We start from the raw sequence: 21,886 nt of genomic DNA on the forward strand, positions 1-21,886 counted from the left end.
GCGCTTTCTGCTATTTATCAAACTAGCATTATAACCTTATATGTTTTCTGATTTAAAGATTGATGAAAACGTTGAATGTTGCGGCTTTAGCCACATTTGCTAATGTCGTCTATGTGGTTTGATTTGCTGATATAGACTTTAAAATAAGATGTTCAGAGTAGTGTTTATAGTAGTATATGGTACTTGTTATGCATTGAATACAGCGGTGATACTAAATACATGACGTCAGTGTAAACATGTCATCAGAGACGCACAGACAGGAGACAAGGAAGCGTTACCAGAAAGTCATGGGGCTAATAAATATCTACAACTGACAGAATCGTGTTTCCATTGTGTTCATAACATAAATACAGATGAACATTATATTATGACGACGAGGGGATATTTATGTTATGAACACAATGGAAACAAGATGCTGTCAGTTGTAGATATTTATTAGCCCCATGACTTTCTGTTAACGCTTCCCTGCCTCATATATGTGCGTCTCCGATGACATGTTTTACACTGACGTCATGTATTTAGCATTACCGTATTCAATGCATAACAAGTACCATATACTACTGTAAACACTACAACCAGCATTTGCTTTTGCATGATGTGTTTCAGACCTGTGCTTTTTCAATCTATCACTTAGCACATTTATGAGAGGCAACTCTATCCCAGGACACTGAAACCTTTATCAATCCATTATAAATGAACTAGCTTGGCATCCATCTCCATATTTGTGTGAAAAATACTATGTATAGTGTGTTAAAACATATTTCCATATCTACCGACGATGCAATTATCATGTGGAAACGTGAACTATTATCTAAGGCATGCATGGTGCCATCTGATAATCCTGGCAATGTGGTATGAATTGTCTGTGGAATGGTGCATATAAAAAACGTTGGTGCTAATCGAATAGAGTAGTCCATAGAGTAATGGCAGCATAAGTCCGACGCCATAGAATTGTGAAATTTAAAATCTGTTGAGTGTGTCATTAAAAAACCCCAAAACGAATACAGAATTGTCTTGTTTGCTGGTATCCGTACATTTCAGAAGAAATTGTCGAAATAATTATAATTATAATTTTGAAAAAAAATATAACCTAGATATATTTTAACACCAATTAGATTTGTATATCATGCTTTTAAATGTGCGTGGCTCTTGCTTTAGTGTTGAATGCGATAACAAAATGCTGCATCGCATTTGTTTTTAAATACATATGCAATAACATGAGATATGCCAGTAAGATACTGATCCATAATGAACGAAAATGCACCATATTTTCATAAATAATGCAATATCTAGAAAACCAAGACATTTAGTATTTTTTTTATTTTTTGTAATCGATGTATAAAGCTGGCTATACAGAATCCAACTACTGTTTCACAACTATTCACAACGTTATGACAGGTTGGTTCCACGTTTGTGTCAAATGAAACAGAGAAAGCATAGCTGTAACAGTAACGTTTGTATAATATTCTAGAATTAGGCACAATTATTATTTAAACAACATGCCATACAATAATGCATCTGTTAATCTTGAGTTTTTAATGTATATCTGCGTTTATGTTAATTTTATGTACACTTGACTGCTTAAACCATTACAGACAAATTATATTTCAATCTTGTCATATAGAAAAATTGGAATGGCCACTAATATCTTGAATGTATTCCAGTTAGAAGCCAAGCTATTGTATTTCCTATTTCAGTAGGTCCATGGTAGCCAGCTTGAATTTCTAGGTAATATTTCATAGAACCGGGTTAAAAGGTATTTCCATCCAACGAAGCAAATATTTATACATTTATAAATAACATTGTCATCTAGACAGCTAAAAGTTGAAATAATATTGTTTTGTAGAATTTCGTTACAGTTTGTTGGTTATATTGGCAGCCATATTGAATTTATTTTATAACTAACTAATTAATTAAAACACTTGAAAGGTAACATGTTAATTGTTAAAACATAGATATAAGTATTAATATTATGAATCAATCCACCCATACAGTTAGAAGCCAGGACATTAAATTTCATGTTTTAGTATATTGAATGTTCAAGGATAAATAATGCAAATAGCAGCTGGTAACATATTTGTTTTTAAATCAGCATCCTCAAATTATGTAAGATAAATTGAGTAGCCACTTTAGGCACAAAATTCCCTGGGAAGTATGGTTTTCAAAAATATGGACCATCTAATATTGATGGCGTCAGTGCTGACACTACCCTAATTCTGAAGCCAAATTACTGCCTGTTACACTGATTATATTTTTCTACATTTTTAATATGTTATCCGACTAAATTCTCAACAAACACTGTTAATTCCATTACTTTTGTAATTTGTGATGGGTATATCATATATATTTGGCATAGATTGTCTAGACTAATGTTCCAACTTCATGTACTGTAAAGCCCGAAGACACGAAAGTAAAAAATATTATATTTGGATCCATGTGAATCCTTAATCTCTTCCAGGGCTTTAATGATTGCCCAAATTTCAGCAGTAAATATTGATTCTGAATCGGGCAATCTCATTTTCATGGAAATTATTGTATCTGATGGAAAAACTAAGAAAAGCCACATAATGCCAATCCCGTGATCCGTCGATGTAAACAAGAATGTAAATTACGGTATTCGTATTGGATTTCCAATAAATTTATAAATAAATAAAGAAATGTTTTATTTAACGACGCACTCAACACATTTTATTGACGGTTATATGGCGTCAGACATATGGTTAAGGACCAGACGCATATTGAGAGAGGAAACCCGCTGTCGCCACTCCATGGGCTACTCTTTTCGATTAGCAGCAAGGGATCTTTTTATATGCACCATCCCACAGACATGGTAGTACATACCACGGCCTTTGATATACCAGTCGTGGTGCACTGGTTGGAACGAGAAATAGCCCAATGGGCCCACCGACGGGGATCGATCCCAGACCGACCGCGCATCGAGCGATCGCTTTACCACTGGGTCATGTCCCGCCCCCTTTATAAATAACTGCATTTGTGCGGTCTTTCTTCAGATGCACAAAATTGAATATAATTGTGTGTGGTTTGATACACCAAGGTTAGAAAACAAAATATGAAGGCGTTTCCAAAATGGCGGTTAAATCAAGGAAACTGCTTTGTGTCAAATTATGTGAATACCAAATGTTCGGATGCCATTATGACCTCGTATGCGTGCATCCAAGAAGTTAGCCAAATACTAATAATTAAATTTCCGTTACATTCATTACAATATAACGTCATTCCAATGGACCAGACGTAGCAATGGGAATTTGTTCAATTTTCGATGAACAAAACATTACGTCGTCAGGGAACGTCATATCTGATGACGTCATTTTATATGGGAAGTTGTCTTATTAAGCGTTATTGTTTAATTCAAAATACAGTATGAACTTTTAGTGTCATTATTAGTAAGTATGATTCAAATTTAATTGTAAGTATTGTCTGTTCTTTCTTTTACGTTCATCTGGGTATGAAAAAAATAACCTGCAAACTTATATGAGAACGGCTTCGCCGATTCACACAATTTGCAGATACTTTTTTTTTTCATACTCTGATGAACGTAAAAGAAATAACAGACAATCCTTAAGTATATAGAGAAATTTGGTGGCCATTTTGAATTTTGTTGTCCATCTTGTAAGTTGTTAACATTGACAATTTATTTATTATTAAACATTATATTAAAATAAGTACCCTAACTTAAACTACATCAGTTCATCTGATAGAAGGCTAAATTGCACCTACAATAGAGAAAAATAGATTTTACATATAACAAACTTCAAAATGGCCGACATGGTCAACACACGAGACCTTTCAGATGGCTTACGATATTTCGGAAACATGAAGTCCATTTAACATTAATTAAGTGGCAGTGTAGTGTTTGAAATAAACGATTGGTCACGAATGACTTTTAATATAGAAAATATCAACCGGGAAACAAATACCGATTAATTAGACGATGTTGATATTTTACACATTAATTTATTTATTTATCCTGTAACACTACTAAAATTACATTTTAATTCGATATTTACGTGTGGGGTGGTTTTAATGTCAATACCAAATTATGGTTAATGCTATTAGAGGTAAAATATGTGTGTGACAGCCCTAATGTGACGATTGGTGAAACAGCATTTACCAAAAAATGCAACCGCAACAAGTCCTCCAACGAATGCTAGAAACAGGATACAGCATAGTACGTCTGTACAGGATCTGAAACAATAAGGAGAAGATATATGTCAGAAGTTGGATAACTTGTGCCCAGTCCTTTTGTATGTATGTATGTATGTATGTATGTCTTTATATATATATATATATATATATATATATGCGATAAAATGTTTTCATTCAAAAAAGTAGTTCATGTATTATTATTATTATTATTATTATTGTTGTTATTATTATCAATCCCCCTGTCTCGATCGCTTATTATGGCAATCAAAATAAACATAATCGTATTTAAACGAAAGTGGACCTAAATTAAAGGGATTTCTCCCTGTGTAAAATTTGTTTAATAGTTTTGTTAAATACGTACAGTTCCTTACTTAAAATAGTTATCTGTGCACATCGCTGTATGCATTCTTACACAAGCTGTAGAGAAAGCTCTTGGCTCCTGTACTGGTGTGGGGTTTTTTTAAGTGACAGTCGTGGAAATCAAGTAATGTTATAAAGACCATCACTTATACAGACAAAGCACCTTAGAGTGATACATGTCTGTATAGTGTCTAAACCCTGTCATAACCTTTGGATTCTCTCTTGAGCAGAGATACGATATTGAATAAGCTGACGGGAAGATTCTGAATCGTCACTAAAACCCAGTGAATATAACACACTTTAACTTTTATAATAGGTTCTTTACTGGCGAGTGGTGAGGAGTTTAACGTGTATTAATATCAATTTCCTCGGAAGGAAGGAAGGAACAATTAAGGAATGTTTTATTTAACGCCGCACTCGACATTGTTTAAGTATAGTCATATGACATCAAGTTTAAGTTCAAGTTCTTTATTTGCCTTGAGTTCTACAACTCATCAGCTGAATGCATTACATAAGTAATACAACAGTTATACAAAATACGCACGAGCAAAACAATGGTGGGTGTCGTTTATATATAATCATGGATAAAGTGATATAAGTTACATTTATTACATTAACTATTATCCTGCATTAACCGATCTCTAATTGTATTAGTTTGCACTAAATATTTTCCAAGGTTATTCAATTCCTTATTGTTACCGGTGGTTAATAACTGTTTAAAACGATAAACACTTGGCCGCTTATAATAATACATTTTTATATATTTACAGCGCAAATCTTTGTATTGTGGACACTCTGTTATAAAGTGATATTTATCTTCTATAACATTAGCATTACACAGAGTACATATTCTTTCTGATCTTTCGATTTTAGATACCTGCCAGATTCTACATTTAATTTATGATCGCATATTCTAATCTTACATATTTCTTTTATATAACGTGTTTCCATTAGCAATCTTAAATATGTTTGTAATCTAAATTCATTTAATAAAAGTTGATATAGAAGTCCTTTAGGCGTTGTCATTGTTTTGCTGTAACACAATTGCTTTAAAGTATCTAACGTCCTTTCTTTGATTATAATGTAGATACTGTCGTCAACATACGATAAATTCCAAATATAGTTTAATCCAAGTGAATACGGTTCCTGTCTAATGTTCATTACCCAATTGTCGTTATATTGTGCCAATTCTTCATATATACCCCTTAGAATACAATTTGTAGTGTTACGTAATTTTATCCAATATTTAAAAATGATCAGTTTTCTTCTTACTTGAAGTGGAAACCGTCCCAGTTCGTTATAAACAAATTCGTTACACGTTCCTTTTCTTACACCCAATATTTCTTTTACAAAATTGTATATCTACTTTTTCAACGGTGGAGCTATTTTCAACAACCACATAGGGCTTTTGTTTCAATTTTGTTAGGGTTTTTTTTTTTTTAATAATAGTTCCCATTGAATTTCGATCGCCTAATCGAGCGAGCATTCCAAATGTAGCTGCATGTGGTAAACAAAATTGACCAGTGTTCCGGATACTTTTTTAGTTTAAAAGACTGGTTGGCCATTAATTTCCCCAGAAAACACTGTTAGTTTGGCTGTATATTATACATACCGGAGAACCAGTCAATTGAATTATTACCAAAACTACTGTTTAGCTGTTTACCGGCCTTGGTGGCGTCGTGGTTAAACCATCAGACATAAGGCTTGTAGGTATAAGATTCGCAGCTCGGTAGCGGCTCTCACCCAGAGCGAGTTTTAACGATTCAGTGGGTAGGTGTAAGGCCACTACACCCTATTCTCTCTCACTAACAACTAATAATTAATAACTAACCCACTGTTCTGGACAGACAGACCAGATAGCTGAGGTGTGTACCCAGGACAGCGTGTTTGAACCTTAATTGGATATAACCACGAAAATAAGTTGAAATGAAATGCAGTTTAGCTGTTTTACAAACATTACATTTTGGACATTCCGAAATAATACGCTGTAACGAATGCGCGAAATTTTGGTCGCCAAGCGGGCGATTCACGATAAAGTTTTGATTTGCTCGACGTTGTGTTCACTAGCCTAGACCGACCGGGCAACCGTAAAGTGCACACCCTGCTGCAATAACCGATGCTAAATAGATCAATGTGATCTAGTGGTGTCGTAAACAAAACAAAACTTGTATATTTACTTGTATAATATGGTATGTTTGTTAATAGTGTAATATAAATTAACATGTCATTATAAACTTTTCTGTAAACTAATGCTTTATTTCCTACAATTTTTAAGTTTCAATATTAAGTCATTTTCAGAAATGTACTAATTCGTGTTGCTTTAATTATGGAATTATTTTATCCGTGAGTATGAAGTTGTTAATAGGCATATTTCACTTTTAACCTGGGTAATATAATCCATGACTAATATAAAACAAATAATAATAATACTGACCTGTTCTTTATCGGCCCCTTCTTGCTTGGATCATACGTTAACGGTTGGCCTAAAAGGAAAACAAACAAATTGATGATTAAAGTAGTGTTAGAAATGTTATAAAATTATTTTCGTCGATTATTTCTATCAGTAATTTGTAAATATCTATTTAAGACGTTTGAAAAACAAAATATGTTTCTGGGAACGTGCCGAAAACAATTAGCGTAAGTCGGCTATTTTTTTTTTTTGGGGGGGGGGTTGGGGGGGGGTGTTGGTTTTCTTAGTGTGTGGCTGGTTTCTTGTGGTTGGTTTGATTTTTTTTGATTTTTTTTTTGGAGGGGGGGTTATTTATGGGGTGGGGTGGGGGTTTGTGGGGGTGTACAGCATCCGGTCTACTATTAATTAATGACTAGAACTTCAACCAGTGGTGACTTAGTGAATATATGTTCTGTTAATGTGTCTTGATTGTTAATAGAAGGTGCGTCTATTATTGAATACTAGGTAGAAGGTATAGGATTAGCAGTTCACTCAACCATGACCTATGTTGTTATAAGGTGTGTAAGAAACGGGACGTGTAACAAATGGGAGGATACCACTGGTGCACACCACGATGTTCACCAATTTGGGGTCAATTACAGCAAATAGAGCCTGTTTCATCAGTTTTCTCGAAATCACATTTACTCATTCATTTCATTTATTTATGGTTTGATATTGCAATTATGGTAACTCGTGAATGCTAACAGATTAAACACTATACTAATGATAACAATACTCAATGAACATCGATTTTATCAATGGTATAGCATATCTTGATTTATCATTTTAGACAAGCATTTACAATTTTGGGTTAAATTTTGTTCAAACCATATTGACTAACCTTATTAACCATCAAAACGTAATATTTAACACAACACGTGTCGTGCAACAACAATATCAAAAACACCATTTTAGTCAGCCATTTTGTTTGTTTGACAACCAATTATCTGACAGTATTCCAAACAGTTTTGATGACGTTACTCCATAAACATCAGTTTTGACACCAAGATCACAGTTCTAAGTGTTGTAGCTCTAAAGATATACAATTTTGTTGATTGACTGGCGGCCATTTTTTTATGGCCGTCATCTTGTTCGCACCAACTTTAGAAAATGTCATCTTACATTTCCATGAACTCTACACCCCAAAGATTAATTTCAGTCATAGTGACAAATGTTATACTTCAGGCCCCGGTACACTTCACAGTTTTATAGATCAGTGAGTGTCAATCGGTATTCTGCCATACCAATTGGCTTTCTGTTAAACGAAACTTGAGCTGCTGAAACAGCTTGAGAAGTACGCGCTTGCACGCCCAAGCAACACTTTAATTTCATCTCAAGAACGTTTATTATCGTCCACCTAAAAATCTGGTAACCGCGCGTCTTCCGCTGGTGATGTGAACGCAAACTGATTTAAGCCCAGTCGGCCCCAATATTTGATACATACTTGATTTATTTGGTTCCCAAGCCTTTAGCGGGAACCTGTTGTTTTCGTAGGATTATTATCATTATTATTATTGTATTTAAAAAAAATATATTATTTGTCGCCTCTGTTGTGTTATTTTCTGAAAAAAAGTTCTGGGCCGATATAGTTGAAATTTGGTAGGTTGTTGGGGCGGGGATTACTTGTATTAAAAAAAAAATCATGTGTATAAGACATGTGTATTGGCCTCTATTGTGTATAATTTCTGTTTGTACGGCAGTTTCTGTTTCTTACAGTTAAACTATCTTGTAATTGTAGATTTAATTTCTCCTGCCTACAAAAAAGTATCAAAATATTGAATTAATCCGATGTTTACTTTCGGAGGATTTCTAATGTTGACCCCGGCCTGTTTCAGGCAATTTGTTTCATTTCTAAAACCCGAAAATCAAGGTAACTTGGGACGTTTTCAACTTACACAAATATTGGTTTCACTGTTATGATCTACCCGTTAGAGCGCAATAAACTGTCGAGTTATTTTTTCTAATTTTTAAAACTTTTTCAGATAGATTCTTCAAATGAAATATACATATTTTTCACTGTTTGTATCTTAGCAAGTAAAGCATCCGGTCAAACAGCCCACGAGACACTCCAAACATCTAAAATTCTAAAATATTTAAAAGCACATTGTGCTAACTTCTATTTAAAACATAGTTTATTATAAGTTTCTTATGAAATGCAATATTGATGCTAAATTACATTTGGGTTAATCATTATATACGGACAGACCTACTATTGTAATCGATTACGATTACGATTATATAGAATGTGTACAGAAGTACAGTTGTATGACATAGCGTAGCAGTTCACAACCTAGCTGTGATAAATGTGCTTATGCGTGCATATCACAAGTGAATGGTGTTTAGTTTTCACCATTTTGTCGACCAGACAGAATCATTAATAATTGGACAATGACTGTGCAATCTCTCTTGGCGCTACATTATAACATCTCCCAATGCCTCTCAACGGGTTTCCTCCCATTTGTTACACGTCTCATTTCTGACACATCATATAACAACATATGTCATAGTTGAGTGAACTGCTAATACTATACCTTCTACCTAGAATGCAATAATGGACTCGCCTTCTATTAACAATTAAGACACAAGACCATAACATATATTCACATTTATTTATTACAAATTATCTATTTACTATGTGATGATAGAGAATATATGCGTGTAGCTGATGTACTGTAAACTGAAATAATATTGTTCACGGCTTCAGTTGTTAACAATTAAGGCCGTTTTAAAAGTAAAACCGTTTATGAAGTAAAACAATACGCTTGGATTTTTTTTTTTTATAGTTTAAACACGTGTTATTTTCCCGATTTACAGTATGCATATCAATTCACATATGCATACATGTATTATGTACCAATGTGATTGATTTGATAGAATAAAGTTGAATTGAAAAGTTGAATTGGACTAGACTGTTCCACTAAGGTTATAGGGCTTTGCTTAATTAGTCCCTAAGCTGACTGTAAGAACTGGAACCGTAAGAACGGGTGTGTAACAAATGAGATGTGTAACAAATATGAGACAACCCCTCAACGCTTTCTGTTGCGTAATCTTACGTAAGTTCCTTGGTAGCGTCCCACGAGTTGCTAGCATTTAGGATGTGAGATAGGTCTACTTAGAATACGTTCAAACGTTCGTATTGTACAAGCAACTCCTGGGTGACAAAGACAAACGTTACGATTTCCTGGTAAAGGTGTGTTGCAATCAAGTCGTATCGTGTGACATCGCCTCAGCAGTTCATTCGAACGGCTCTGTACGATTACATCATATCGTGTGGCGTCGTCTTTAGTAACAAGTCTATTAATTATTTGTCATGGAGTTCTTTAGTTTAAAATGGATGTGATTGTTTGCACCAAACCGCCCGTAGCACAAAGGGAATCAATATCCACAGTTGCGGATCCAGCGTGAACTCGAACGAGGCTGTGAAGCTGCCGGATGGGGAGGAGAGGTGGTGGTTAGTACTTTTACACTTTTTGAGGAAAGGTGTAGCTATATCTGTAAATACACCTACACTTTTAACAAAATAAACCATGACAACGATACTGGAAGTGGAGTATAATCCTTAATAACTGATATCAACATCCGTGCGTTCAAAGACTGGACTCAGTTATGTTGTTCGTTACTATAGCCAGTAACGAACAACACAAATAGTACAGGATGCGCACTGGCCATATATTATCGACGCACAAGGTACCACTAGCTGGTATAGCTATGTACACTCGATGTTTCAGACAAATAACATTATTATAAATTTGATAGTTGTTACAGCACAAACGCGAAAACAATTTGAACCAGTGTTGTTTCTTGGAGCTATTGAAGTGATACTTATAGTAAAGCGGCTCTGGCTAGGCGCAGTTTAACTGAGAATCTGAAATGGAGTGTTATAGGGATGAGAAATACTTGATTATCGTGCAGGAAGCTTGGTTCGAACCTTTTATCACGTTCAAGGCGTGTTCGAAACCCTAGTGGTATATCGGCACGTTAAACTAGTTATCTATCAAGTTCAAGTTCAAGTTCTTTATTGCTTTATGTTTATACAAGTTATCAGCATAATACAATGTACAACAAAATAATAAATATATACAGGATATGTACAGAATACAGTGATTTAGTAAAAAAAAATTAAAAAATTATTAAGTTATTTAACATTGTCATACGCTAATAGCTGGGTCAGCTGGGTCAGTTTGAAAACGGTTGGACGTCTATGGTAATATGTATTAATAAATTTCATTCATAAATCATTATATTGTGGCCATTGGAGGAAAAACGATATTCGTCTTCTATTTCATTTTTTGTCACGTAGTGTAAAATTTCTCAGTGATCTTTCAATATTTCTACACTGCCAAATTCTATATTGAGTTTATGTGTACATATTCCGATTTTACTTTTTCTTTTAAATGCCAATCGTCCAATGGTTTTCTAAGATAATCTTGTAATTTGAAATTATTTAACAAGTGTTTGTGTAGACTTCCCTTTGGAATTATCATTATTCTACTGTAACATTGTTGCTTGATTATATCAGTTATCCTTTCTCTAATTACATTGTAAACACTGTTATCAGCATGTGCTAAGTTCCATATATAATTTAAACCTATTCCGTTTAGTTCCTGTTTGACCTGCATCCACACCATGGTTACAGATTAGTGCGGAAAGAGGCAGCGACAGGTCAGGTGAAGGACCGGCCTAGGCCAGGACGACATAAGAACATTAGTAGGGCCGAATAGAGAAAATCGTGCCTCAGATCGACTTGCAACACTGAGACCCTGCACCAACGCAACCGTCCTCCGTGAACTATGGGGACATACAGCCGGATATCCACCAGCACGGTCAGAAGAAGCCTTCGTGCGGTTGGAATGAGATCACGGCGACCTATCACCAGACTTTGCTGGTGTAACGGTAGAGCGGCCTGGAACATCAGACCATGGCGCAGACAATGTGCACTAGTACGATGAAAGCCGGATCCTGTTCAACACGACTGATGGCAGAACAGGAATTTAGAGACATAGAGGAACTACATATGACCAGCACAACACCCAGGAGGCAGTTGCTTTTGTGGAGGGTCCCTCGTGGTGAGGGGGTGATATTCCTACGACTGTAAGTTAAACCTGGTGGTGTTGCGTGGAACAGAAATACCACACAGACAGTTTGGATACCGAAGTTATTCCACACTTTGATAACCAATCATATACATGTACTTGCAACATGTCCCATATTCATGGATGATAACGCCAGGTCACACAGAGCGCGAGCAGTGCTCCAGCATGTAAAGACGACTGCCATTGAGCAGAGTCCTGATCTTAATCCTATGAAACATTTGAGGGATATTTTGGGTCGCAAACTGAAAGTTAAAGAACACCCAGTGCAGAATATTCAGAACTTGCCCAAGCACTGCATGGACAATGATACAGGATCCCACAACTGACGACCAAACGACTCATCAGTAGTATGAGTATACGTGTCCAGAATGTCGTCCATGTAACAGGTAGTACACCAGGTACCGAAGATGTCGCATGTTAGTGGAAATGATTTTGATGCTAAACATTCTCATACTAGGTTCGAAACGATTTCATAAGTGCACTTCCGCTCTCTGACATACTTAGTTTGATCATATATACCCTGATTTCACATGTTTGAATGAAATATCAATACAGATAAATGTGGCATTTTACAATTATAATATTGATTATTATATTAAATTAACTTTATAGTGGGTTTTTTAATTATTTGTAATTGCAAAAATAGAAGAAAAAAATAGACCCTAGACACTTCCTTTTTTCTGTTATAACTGACTATTTACTTCTGACTAAAGTGTATATCCTCCATAAACTTTAGTTACTCCATTGTAATTGCATAAAAGGTTTGTAGAAAATAAACTGTATTAACAATGTTACCAACTCTTTCTAGAAACATTACTCATGGAAATAAGGGGGAAAAGTATATCTTTTTCCGTGTATAAGAAAAAATTAAACACCGAATTAGAACAAACTATATGTGATGAAATAAAAGCTTTAGAGGAAAACGAACATGTAGTTGACTGGAAAAGAATCGAAAGCAAAAAGTCTGAATTATTAGAATTACGTAAAGAAAAACTCAAAGGTCATTATATTAGGTCAAGGTCACAATGGATAGAAGAAGGCGAAAAACCAACTAAGTATTTTTGCAATTTAGAATCTCGTAATTATTTCAGTAAATTAATATCAAAAATTCAGTTAGATAATGGAATAGAAATTAAGGATCAGAAGCAAATTTTAAAAGAAACAAAGAAATTTTACCAAAATCTTTATTCCGCACCATCGTGGCAAAATGATGATGATATTATTAAAAAACTATCTCACTTTAGTTTTAATAAATTAACTGATAAAGAAGCTGAAATATTAGAGGGTGAAATAAAATATACGGAGGTATTAACATTTCTTAAAGCTATGAAAAATTACAAGAGCCCGGGGTCTGATGGATTTACGGCTGAATTCTTTAAAATGTTTTAGATGGATTTAGGACACTATATAATTAGATCTATCAACTATAGTTACACTATTAAAGAAATGTCTCATGTACAAAAGCTAGGTATTATAACATGTATCCCAAAACCTAATAAATCAAAAGAATTCTTAAAAAATTGGCGACCTTTAACCCTTTTAAACTGTACTTATAAAATGGCGTCAGGATGTATCGCGAATAGAATTAAAACCGTTTTGGATAAATTATTAGACAAAGACCAAACTGGTTTCGTTAAAGGAAGATACATTGAGGAAAATATTAGATTAATCTATAACATTATGTTATACACAGAAGAACATGATATTCCTGGATTACTGCTACTAATTGATTTTGAAAAAGCATTCGATTCTTTATCTTGGTCGTTTATATATAAAGTGTTAGATATATTTAACTTTAAAACATCCATTAAAAACTGGATAAAAATGTTTTACAATAATTCTTTATCTAGTGTAATACAGAATGGATTTTTATCTGAAGCTTTCAAATTAGAAAGGGGTTGTAGGCAAGGAGATCCTCTGTCTCCTTATATATTTATTCTGTGTGCTGAAGTACTTGCAATTATAATAGAAACTCTAGCAATATTAAGGGAATCAGTATTGATGGCGAAGAATATTTAATTTCGCAATATGCAGATGACACAAGTTTCATTCTTTATGGTTCTCCCGAGTCTCTGTACAATACATTGACGGTTTTAGATTATTATGCATATATATCAGGCCTAAAAATTAATTTTTCTAAATCAAAAGCTATATGGATCGGAAAGAAAAAGTTTTCTAAGGATGTGTTCCATCGTACGCGGTGGAAGTTAGAATGGGGCGCAACACAATTTAATTTGCTCGGTATCAACTTCGCAGTTAACATGGAACAAATAATTGCACTGAACTATGATTCTAAAATAATAGAAATGCAAAAATTAATGAGGTTATGGTCTGTTAGAAGATTAACAGTTTTAGGAAGAATAACAATACTGAAAACTTTAATAATGCCAAAGCTAACCCATCTGTTAATAGCGCTACCAAATCCAAATGACAAATTGATAAAAAATGTAAATACATTATTTTTTAAATTTATCTGGCAGAGCAATACTGAAAAACTGAAACGGAATCTAATAATACAAAATTACAAAACAGGTGCTATTAAAATGATAAACATATCAAATTTTATAACAGCCTTAAAATGCACGTGGATTCAAAGAATGTTTTTAAATAACTCAAAGTGGATAACTTTGTTTAAATCGGTTACAAACATATCTTTAAAAGACTTGATTATACAAGGCGATTATTTCCTAATGCAAAATATTGAACACGTCCGAAATACGTTTTGGAGAGACACCTTGTTCAGCTCGTTAGAGATACACAAATATCAAAAACCACAAAATGTTGAGGATATTTTAAGCATTAATATTTGGTATAATAGCAAAATATGTATAGGTCACAAACCATTTATATACAAAATTTATATAGATAACGGTATTATATTTATAAATGATTTATTAAATGAACAAGGTGATTTTTATACATACGAACAGTTTGCAACAAAATATCATATAAATACAAACTTCTTAGAATATGCTTCACTTACAAGTCATGTCATGTCATAGGGTTTTACGTGCACATTCAGAGAAAGCTGTTGTAGCGCACGCCTGTCGTGGGCGCAAGAGCCGGCCTTGGCCGGCTCTTCTGTCCATGACAGGAAAGACTTACAAGTGCTATTAAATCATTTATAAACAAGATTGGAACAATAAGGGATGACACGTTCACAATTCTAAAAAATCCGGTTTTTCCGTTTAAACTAAAATGTTTATTAAAAGACAAAAAAGGTTGTAAAGATTTTTATGATATGATAACTTCACAAACTATAACCCCCAAAGCACAATTAAAATATGCGAACGAAGGATTTATGTACGATACCAGGCAATGGGAAAAGTATTATGTTATTCCTTTTCGATGTGTAAAAGATTCAACCTTATCATGGTTTCAATACAGAATACTGCATAGAATGTTAACTACAAATAAATTTTTACACATGATACATTATGTTGACTCAAATGCTTGTGACTTCTGTCAAAATTCTCCAGAAACGATACCACATCTATTTTTTGACTGCAATAAGGTTAACCACATTTGGGGAGCTACAAAACATTGGATACAGACTGAAACTGGAATTGATATTTGTTTTAACCGAGATATTGTTGTTTGGTATGGTTAATAATGAACACAGCAACTTTGTAAATTGGTTAATTATCAATATTAAATATTATATTTATAGTATGAAAGTACAGAAAAAAGTATTAAATATAAATGGAGTTAAAAATATATTGCGAAACAAATTTGAAATCGAAAGGTTTATTTCATAAAAAAATTGTGAACATGAAATTTTCAATAACCAATGGACACAGTGGCTTAATCTTTTTAACTGAAACTTCTTATAAATAGCTTGTTTCGAATTACAGGTCATTTCGTTTGTAATTGCAGGTTTTTTCGTTTCGAAATATAAGTCTCTTTTCGTAGCATAGATTTTAAGTCTCCCCCCCCCCCATTTATTTATTTATTTATTTATCTATCTATCTATCTATCTATCTATTCATTCATTAATTTCTTTCTATTCTATTGTATTTTCTTTCTTTCCTTCTACTTTTCTCAACTCTTTCCAAGATATGAATCATAGCATTTTGGCTTTCTTTGCCAATCCCCAACCATATGGGAACACTAGAAATATATTTATATGTTAAATTACTATAATATTATGCATTTTCACTTATATAGCAACTCTATTGTAAGGCCATGAAATCAAGGCTCCCCTACCTTGACATGGTCAAACTTGGCTGGGGATAATAAATGATTAAAAAAACAAAAAAACAAAACAAAAAAAAACAACAACAATGTTACCAATTATACTCAAGCCACTTAAGTATAAAGTAAATGCAAGCATGACAATTATTTTTCAGGGAATAACCTCTTTTTAATAAAACGAAATACCGACATAAATTTTCTGTGTTTGTGGTCTTTTAATATAGTGCACTGCATAGTACACCAGTAACAATAATTTAATAGGTGTGGATGTTATAACCACTTGAAAAATAATCAACACTTGAAACATTCACTTGTTACAAAAAGGTGGTGGTGCTTATCTTTTGCCGAGATGTATAGTTTAGCTCTGCAGTTAACTAAATGAAAAATGGCAATTTCAGAACAATAACAAAGCCAAGCATATGTGAACACAGATTAGAAATAGGAAAGCTGTGCAAAGTTAATTACATTTTATAACTAAATGTCCTGCTTACAATAATCATAAAGACTTACTATATCAAAAACTTAATCAAGGCTGTCAATTATTTATAAATATTGGTGCACTTGAAAAATTAGTTTCATTCTCGACTGTCCTGCAGACCTGTCCCCTATAGTTGTCAATTTGCGGAGCACTAATATTATATTTTATGTTCTATATATAATTTTGTTCACTGTTCATCACTCATAAAACACAAATATAATCCTAATTAATATCAAAATATCAAATGTGTTTCTTAGGTTGTAATAAACTGATTTAGTCTAGGTTATATATACAGTATAGCCAGAACAGAAAAACGTTGCTATCATATGGGCTACACATACCGAATATCAGCAAAGGATTTTTTCTATGTATTTGTATAGATATGACATTACATACGTTGGCTATCGATCGCTTGTCACAACATTTGGAGAGAACCATTGTGGGCTACTCATCTTGCCACTGAGCTACACCTGACTGACCAATCATTGCCAACACTGATCTAATCATTAGTCTTTACCGGTCTCACAAGTTATTACCTACCGTGATGTAGCCCAGTGGTAAAACGCTCGCTTGATGAGCCATCGGTCTCGGATCGATGGGCCCATTTGGGCTATTTCTCGTTTCAGCCAGTGCACCACGACTGGTATATCAAAGGCTGCGGTATGAATTATCCCGTATGTGGGATGGTGGATATAAAAGATCCCTTGCTACTAATGGGGGAAATGTAGCGGTTTTTCTCCCTAAAGACTGTTTGACATCCAATTGCCGATGATTAATAAATTAATGTGCTCTAGTGGTGTCGTTAAACAAAAGAGACAATTGTTATCTGTCTCTCAAATGATTGGCTGTAGTGATCCTGTCATTTGTGTGTGCCTGTCTGACAAATTATAACCTACAGTGATCTTGTCACTGGTCTATACCAGTTTGACAAATAATTGCCTACATTCATTTTGTCATTTGTCTTTACCTGTCTCACAAATTACTGTCTCCAACCATCTTGTCATTGGTCTTTACCTGTCTCACAAATTACTGTTTACAATCACTTTTTATCATTGGTCTTTACCTGTCTCACAGTATATTATTATCTTGTCATTGACACAGTATTGCTTAGTCATCTTGTAACAATTTCGACTATATTTATTTTACTAATGGGCCATATTTGTTTCACAGTAATCTTAATCAACCGTGTTGCACACACGTCGCACGTGTTTCGTACTATTTGCCTGCCGAAATCTGTCTATGTAGCAGGTACTAAACTTACTTTCGTCCGATGACGGAGAAACCTTTCCCATTGTTGTCCTATACTTGGTTATATCCAGGGTAACCTGTATCCTTCATTCGTTACTGAACCATCCGCAGATAACCGTCACAACCCAGCTAGCTCTTTATTTGATAATTCCATGAGATACTACAGCAAAATTATCACACTGTGGTGACAGCTGTAGGACATCGATCAAATAATATACATTACAAGTAGCACGTGCACTGATTAATACACATCATAAAAAGACATACAAATGAAGATTACATACCAATGCGAAGGGTACTTCCAGTACACAATACATTTAACAGCTCGCTCGTTCTAAACAAAAAAACCGTCCTATTTTATAGTGGGGCATTTAAAATCAAAACTGCGCATTGTAGACAGTTGATGTAACAACACATTTGTTTTAGGGACCACTTTATAACAAATTAAATACATATTTGAAAAAAAAGGTACCAATTATTTGTGTGCACAATGCAGTTACGCTGCATTCTACCATCACCCTAAATACCACTTCAATACAAGCCAATGAGCCACGACTGGTATATCAAAGGTTATGGTATGTGCTGTCCTGTCTGTCATCCTTCATATTATTCACAGGCCTCCTGGAAACCTTCAATCTATACCAAGTTCATTACGATTTGGCGAGTATTTCATTACTATTTTTCACTACAAAACCATATTATCTTCGGAGGTTTTGTGTATAATTTAAAACTGTATAGTAAAGACTTCTGTTGGTTGCATGTGAAATGTGTATTACATGATTCTATATAAACGTTTAATATATATTGAGGAAAACAGAATGGCAGTTTTCCAAAGATGTAAGATGTATTAAATCCAAGATTGCCGCCTGAATACAAAAAGAACGTGATTTTATCATTGATTTCTACTTAAGACTATTTAAAATAATATTTGTAGTGGTGTATTCAGCATATCACATGGACAATATTTATTTTCAGTCATGTATGTATGAGTAAGATGAAGTCGTATCACAAGTTTTTGTTATTTGTCATGTTATTATTTTCTTACTATGATCAATGTTTTGTTTTGTTTTGTTTAACGACACCACTAGAGCACATTGATTTAATCATCGGCTATTGGATGTCAAACATGTGGTAATTTTGACGTATAGTTTTAAATAGGACACCCGCTACATTTTTCAATTAGTAGCAAGGGATCGTTTATATGCACCATCCCACAGACAGGATAGCACATACAATGGCAGTTGTGGTGCATTGGCTGGAAAGAGAAATAGTCCAATGATCCCACTGACGGGAATTGATCCCAAACCGATCATGCGCCAAGCGAGCACTTTACCACTGGGCTACGTCCCGCCCAACTATGATCAATAGTATACAAACAACATATCTGAGTATGACAGACATAGTATAATACAAACAACATATCTGAGTATGAAAGACATAGTATAATACAAACAACATATCTGAGTATGACAGACATAGTGTAATCACAAAACTATTCCAGCATGTGCTTTCCAGTATTGTATTAGATAACAAAATACATGTCTATAATGGGATCATCAAAACTGAGGGGTGGTGGGGGTGAAGCAATTATCAATTATCACAATGTCCATTCAATATCATGACTCGTTGAATGAATTATAACAATGGTGCCCACGTGACAAAATTCTCAATATCGTTCATGGAGTAGCGAATACAACACACATTTATTAGAATATCATTAAATACACACACGCACGCACGCACGCACACAGACAGACAGACAAACATACACGCGCATACATATACATGAGTCAAAATTGGCTGACATTCCTACACTGTGAAAAGTTAATTTGATTTATACTTAAGTGAAAAGATTCTGTTTCATAAGGTTGGTTAGTCACACCTCAGAAATCAGGCCATTGATAAAAGTCAATGAGCAGGTTAGTTTGCATCTTTACTCGCTAGGTCTAGAACAGGCATGCCTCAATTCTGATTAGTCAGTACCTCAGACCCTAATATTGTTATTGGCAAGGCAGTCAAGGGAGGTAATATCGTGCTATGGAATGTAGGGGGCTATATGAAGGCATGTGTTAACCTCATGGAGGTCAATTCAGTATATACAGCAGTACAAGGAAACAACTCCAAGGATATCCATTCATGCACATGCAGTAACCTATTGGCCTATATCAAAGCCAGATTACTTTTATGTTTTGGCTAAAATACATAAAATTAAGAACCGCGGTGATATCCCTCAGGACGCCCTGTGTGCAATTACAGCTTGTACTAAGAGAGCCTCGCTGTGGCTAGACTGGAAACGTAAAGGTGTAGCAGACAAATATATTGTATCGACTTAGTGAACGACATTACACATTTCCTATGGTATGTGCTATCCTGTCTGTGGGATGGTGCATATAAAAGATTCCTTGCTACTAATGGGAAAATGTAGCGGGTTACATCTCTAAAATTAATTTAATCTGTGTGGTACTTAACCACATGTCTGATGCCATATAACCGTAAATAAAATGTGTTGAGTGCGTCGTTAAATAAAATATTTCCTTCCTCTAAAATTACCAAATTGTTGACATCCAATAGCCGATGATTAATGAATCGATGTGCTTATGTGGCGTCGTAAAATAAAACAAAATTTAATTTTTTGTTTGTTTGTGTAATTTGATAGAGTTTGACATCTCGCTACGAACTAGCTGCTCCCTAGAGTGTTTAATATCAAACGATGCAGTTCGATTCGTTCTTAATGCTATTATAGCTTATAGCTATTGTGCCTTCAAGAACTAAAAACATTTAGGGTTCACAGCAGGCTTGTGACCTCTACCTTTTCAAAAGTGGTGTCACGAGATCCGTGCCTGAAAGCTAAAATTGCAAATGTTTGACTTGATAATAATTATTTTGTGCATAGCGACGAACAGTACTGACTGGTTCGCGTGTGACCGATATATACTGAACAAAATAAGAAACTTCCGCTAACTTTGCTTGAACATAACTTGATGAAAACAAACCGGGGGAATAATTGTTATATATACGTTTAAAGAGTGTTCCATGATGCATCGTTTGGTGCAAAAATCATGGCCATAGGTTAAGAGAAACTGGGAGAAATTTTGACCAAGTGTGGTAGGGGTTAAAAACAACAACACCCACTTAATAACGGGTATGACCACCTCTTGAATTGACCACTGCAGTGCATCGCAGGCGCATAGAATTGACTAAAGTTTTCATTTCTGCCTGTGGAATATTGTTCCATTCCTGAATGAACGCTTGGCGAAGTTCGTTGACGTTAGCGGGTGGGTTGGGACGACGGCTCAATCGTCTGTCCAGACTATCCCAGACATGCTCGATGGGGTTGAGATCAGGACTTTTAGCGGGCCAGTCATCAATGAAATCAAAGTTATTTGTCCTAAGAAAATGTACAGTGTCTCTAGCTGTATGAGAGGTGGCATTATCATGCTGAAAAATCGAGATGTTGGCGTTGTTATGGAACAGAGGAATGACGTGATGAGCGAGAATGTCATCGCGGTAACGTTGAGCATTTAAATTGCCATCAATGACGACTAGTGGTGAACGATAACCATGGGCAATGGCTGCCCAGACCATGACACAACCCCCACCCCCGAAACGATCTCGTTCAAGAACACAACAGTCAGCATAGCGTTCATTTCTCCTACGGTAGACGCGCACCCTGCCATGACCACGTTATAAAGAAAATCTGGATTCATCCGAAAAAAGAACGGTATTCCAGCGTCGCCGTATCCAACGAGTGTGTACACGCGTGCCCAATTAAGACAATTTAGACGCATGGGCGTACATAGGATTTTGAAAAGGGGGGTTCCAAAATAGATTGCAGAGATATTGGGCATATATTTCTATGTTGAGTTTTGAAAAGGGGGGTTCCAAAATAGATTGCAG

General features: G+C 34.8%; 1 protein-coding gene and 1 long non-coding RNA gene across 5 annotated transcripts in view; one reads left to right on the top strand and one right to left on the bottom strand.

The window, feature by feature from the left end:
* Positions 1 to 21,886, bottom strand: part of LOC121382728 (choline transporter-like protein 2) — a 117,740-nt gene that overhangs the window by 72,206 nt on the left and 23,648 nt on the right. For 3 of the 4 annotated variants that reach the window (XM_041512286.1, XM_041512283.1, XM_041512285.1), the window contains exons 2-3: positions 6,962 to 7,010; positions 4,133 to 4,206 (exon numbers count right to left, since the gene is read on the bottom strand). In XM_041512286.1, the coding sequence (XP_041368220.1) occupies positions 4,133 to 4,206; positions 6,962 to 7,010 (123 nt within the window). Of the gene's footprint in view, positions 1 to 4,132; positions 4,207 to 6,961; positions 7,011 to 18,002; positions 18,842 to 21,886 lie in introns of those variants that run through there. The other variant, XM_041512284.1, reaches the window with a different exon arrangement.
* On the top strand, positions 9,811 to 16,458 carry LOC121382730. The gene is made up of 2 exons (XR_005959214.1): positions 9,811 to 10,427; positions 11,578 to 16,458. It is a non-coding gene; the product is annotated as an uncharacterized LOC121382730 (long non-coding RNA).

This window comes from Gigantopelta aegis, chromosome 10, assembly GCF_016097555.1.
Source record: "Gigantopelta aegis isolate Gae_Host chromosome 10, Gae_host_genome, whole genome shotgun sequence".
NCBI classification, from domain to species: domain Eukaryota; kingdom Metazoa; phylum Mollusca; class Gastropoda; order Neomphalida; family Peltospiridae; genus Gigantopelta; species Gigantopelta aegis.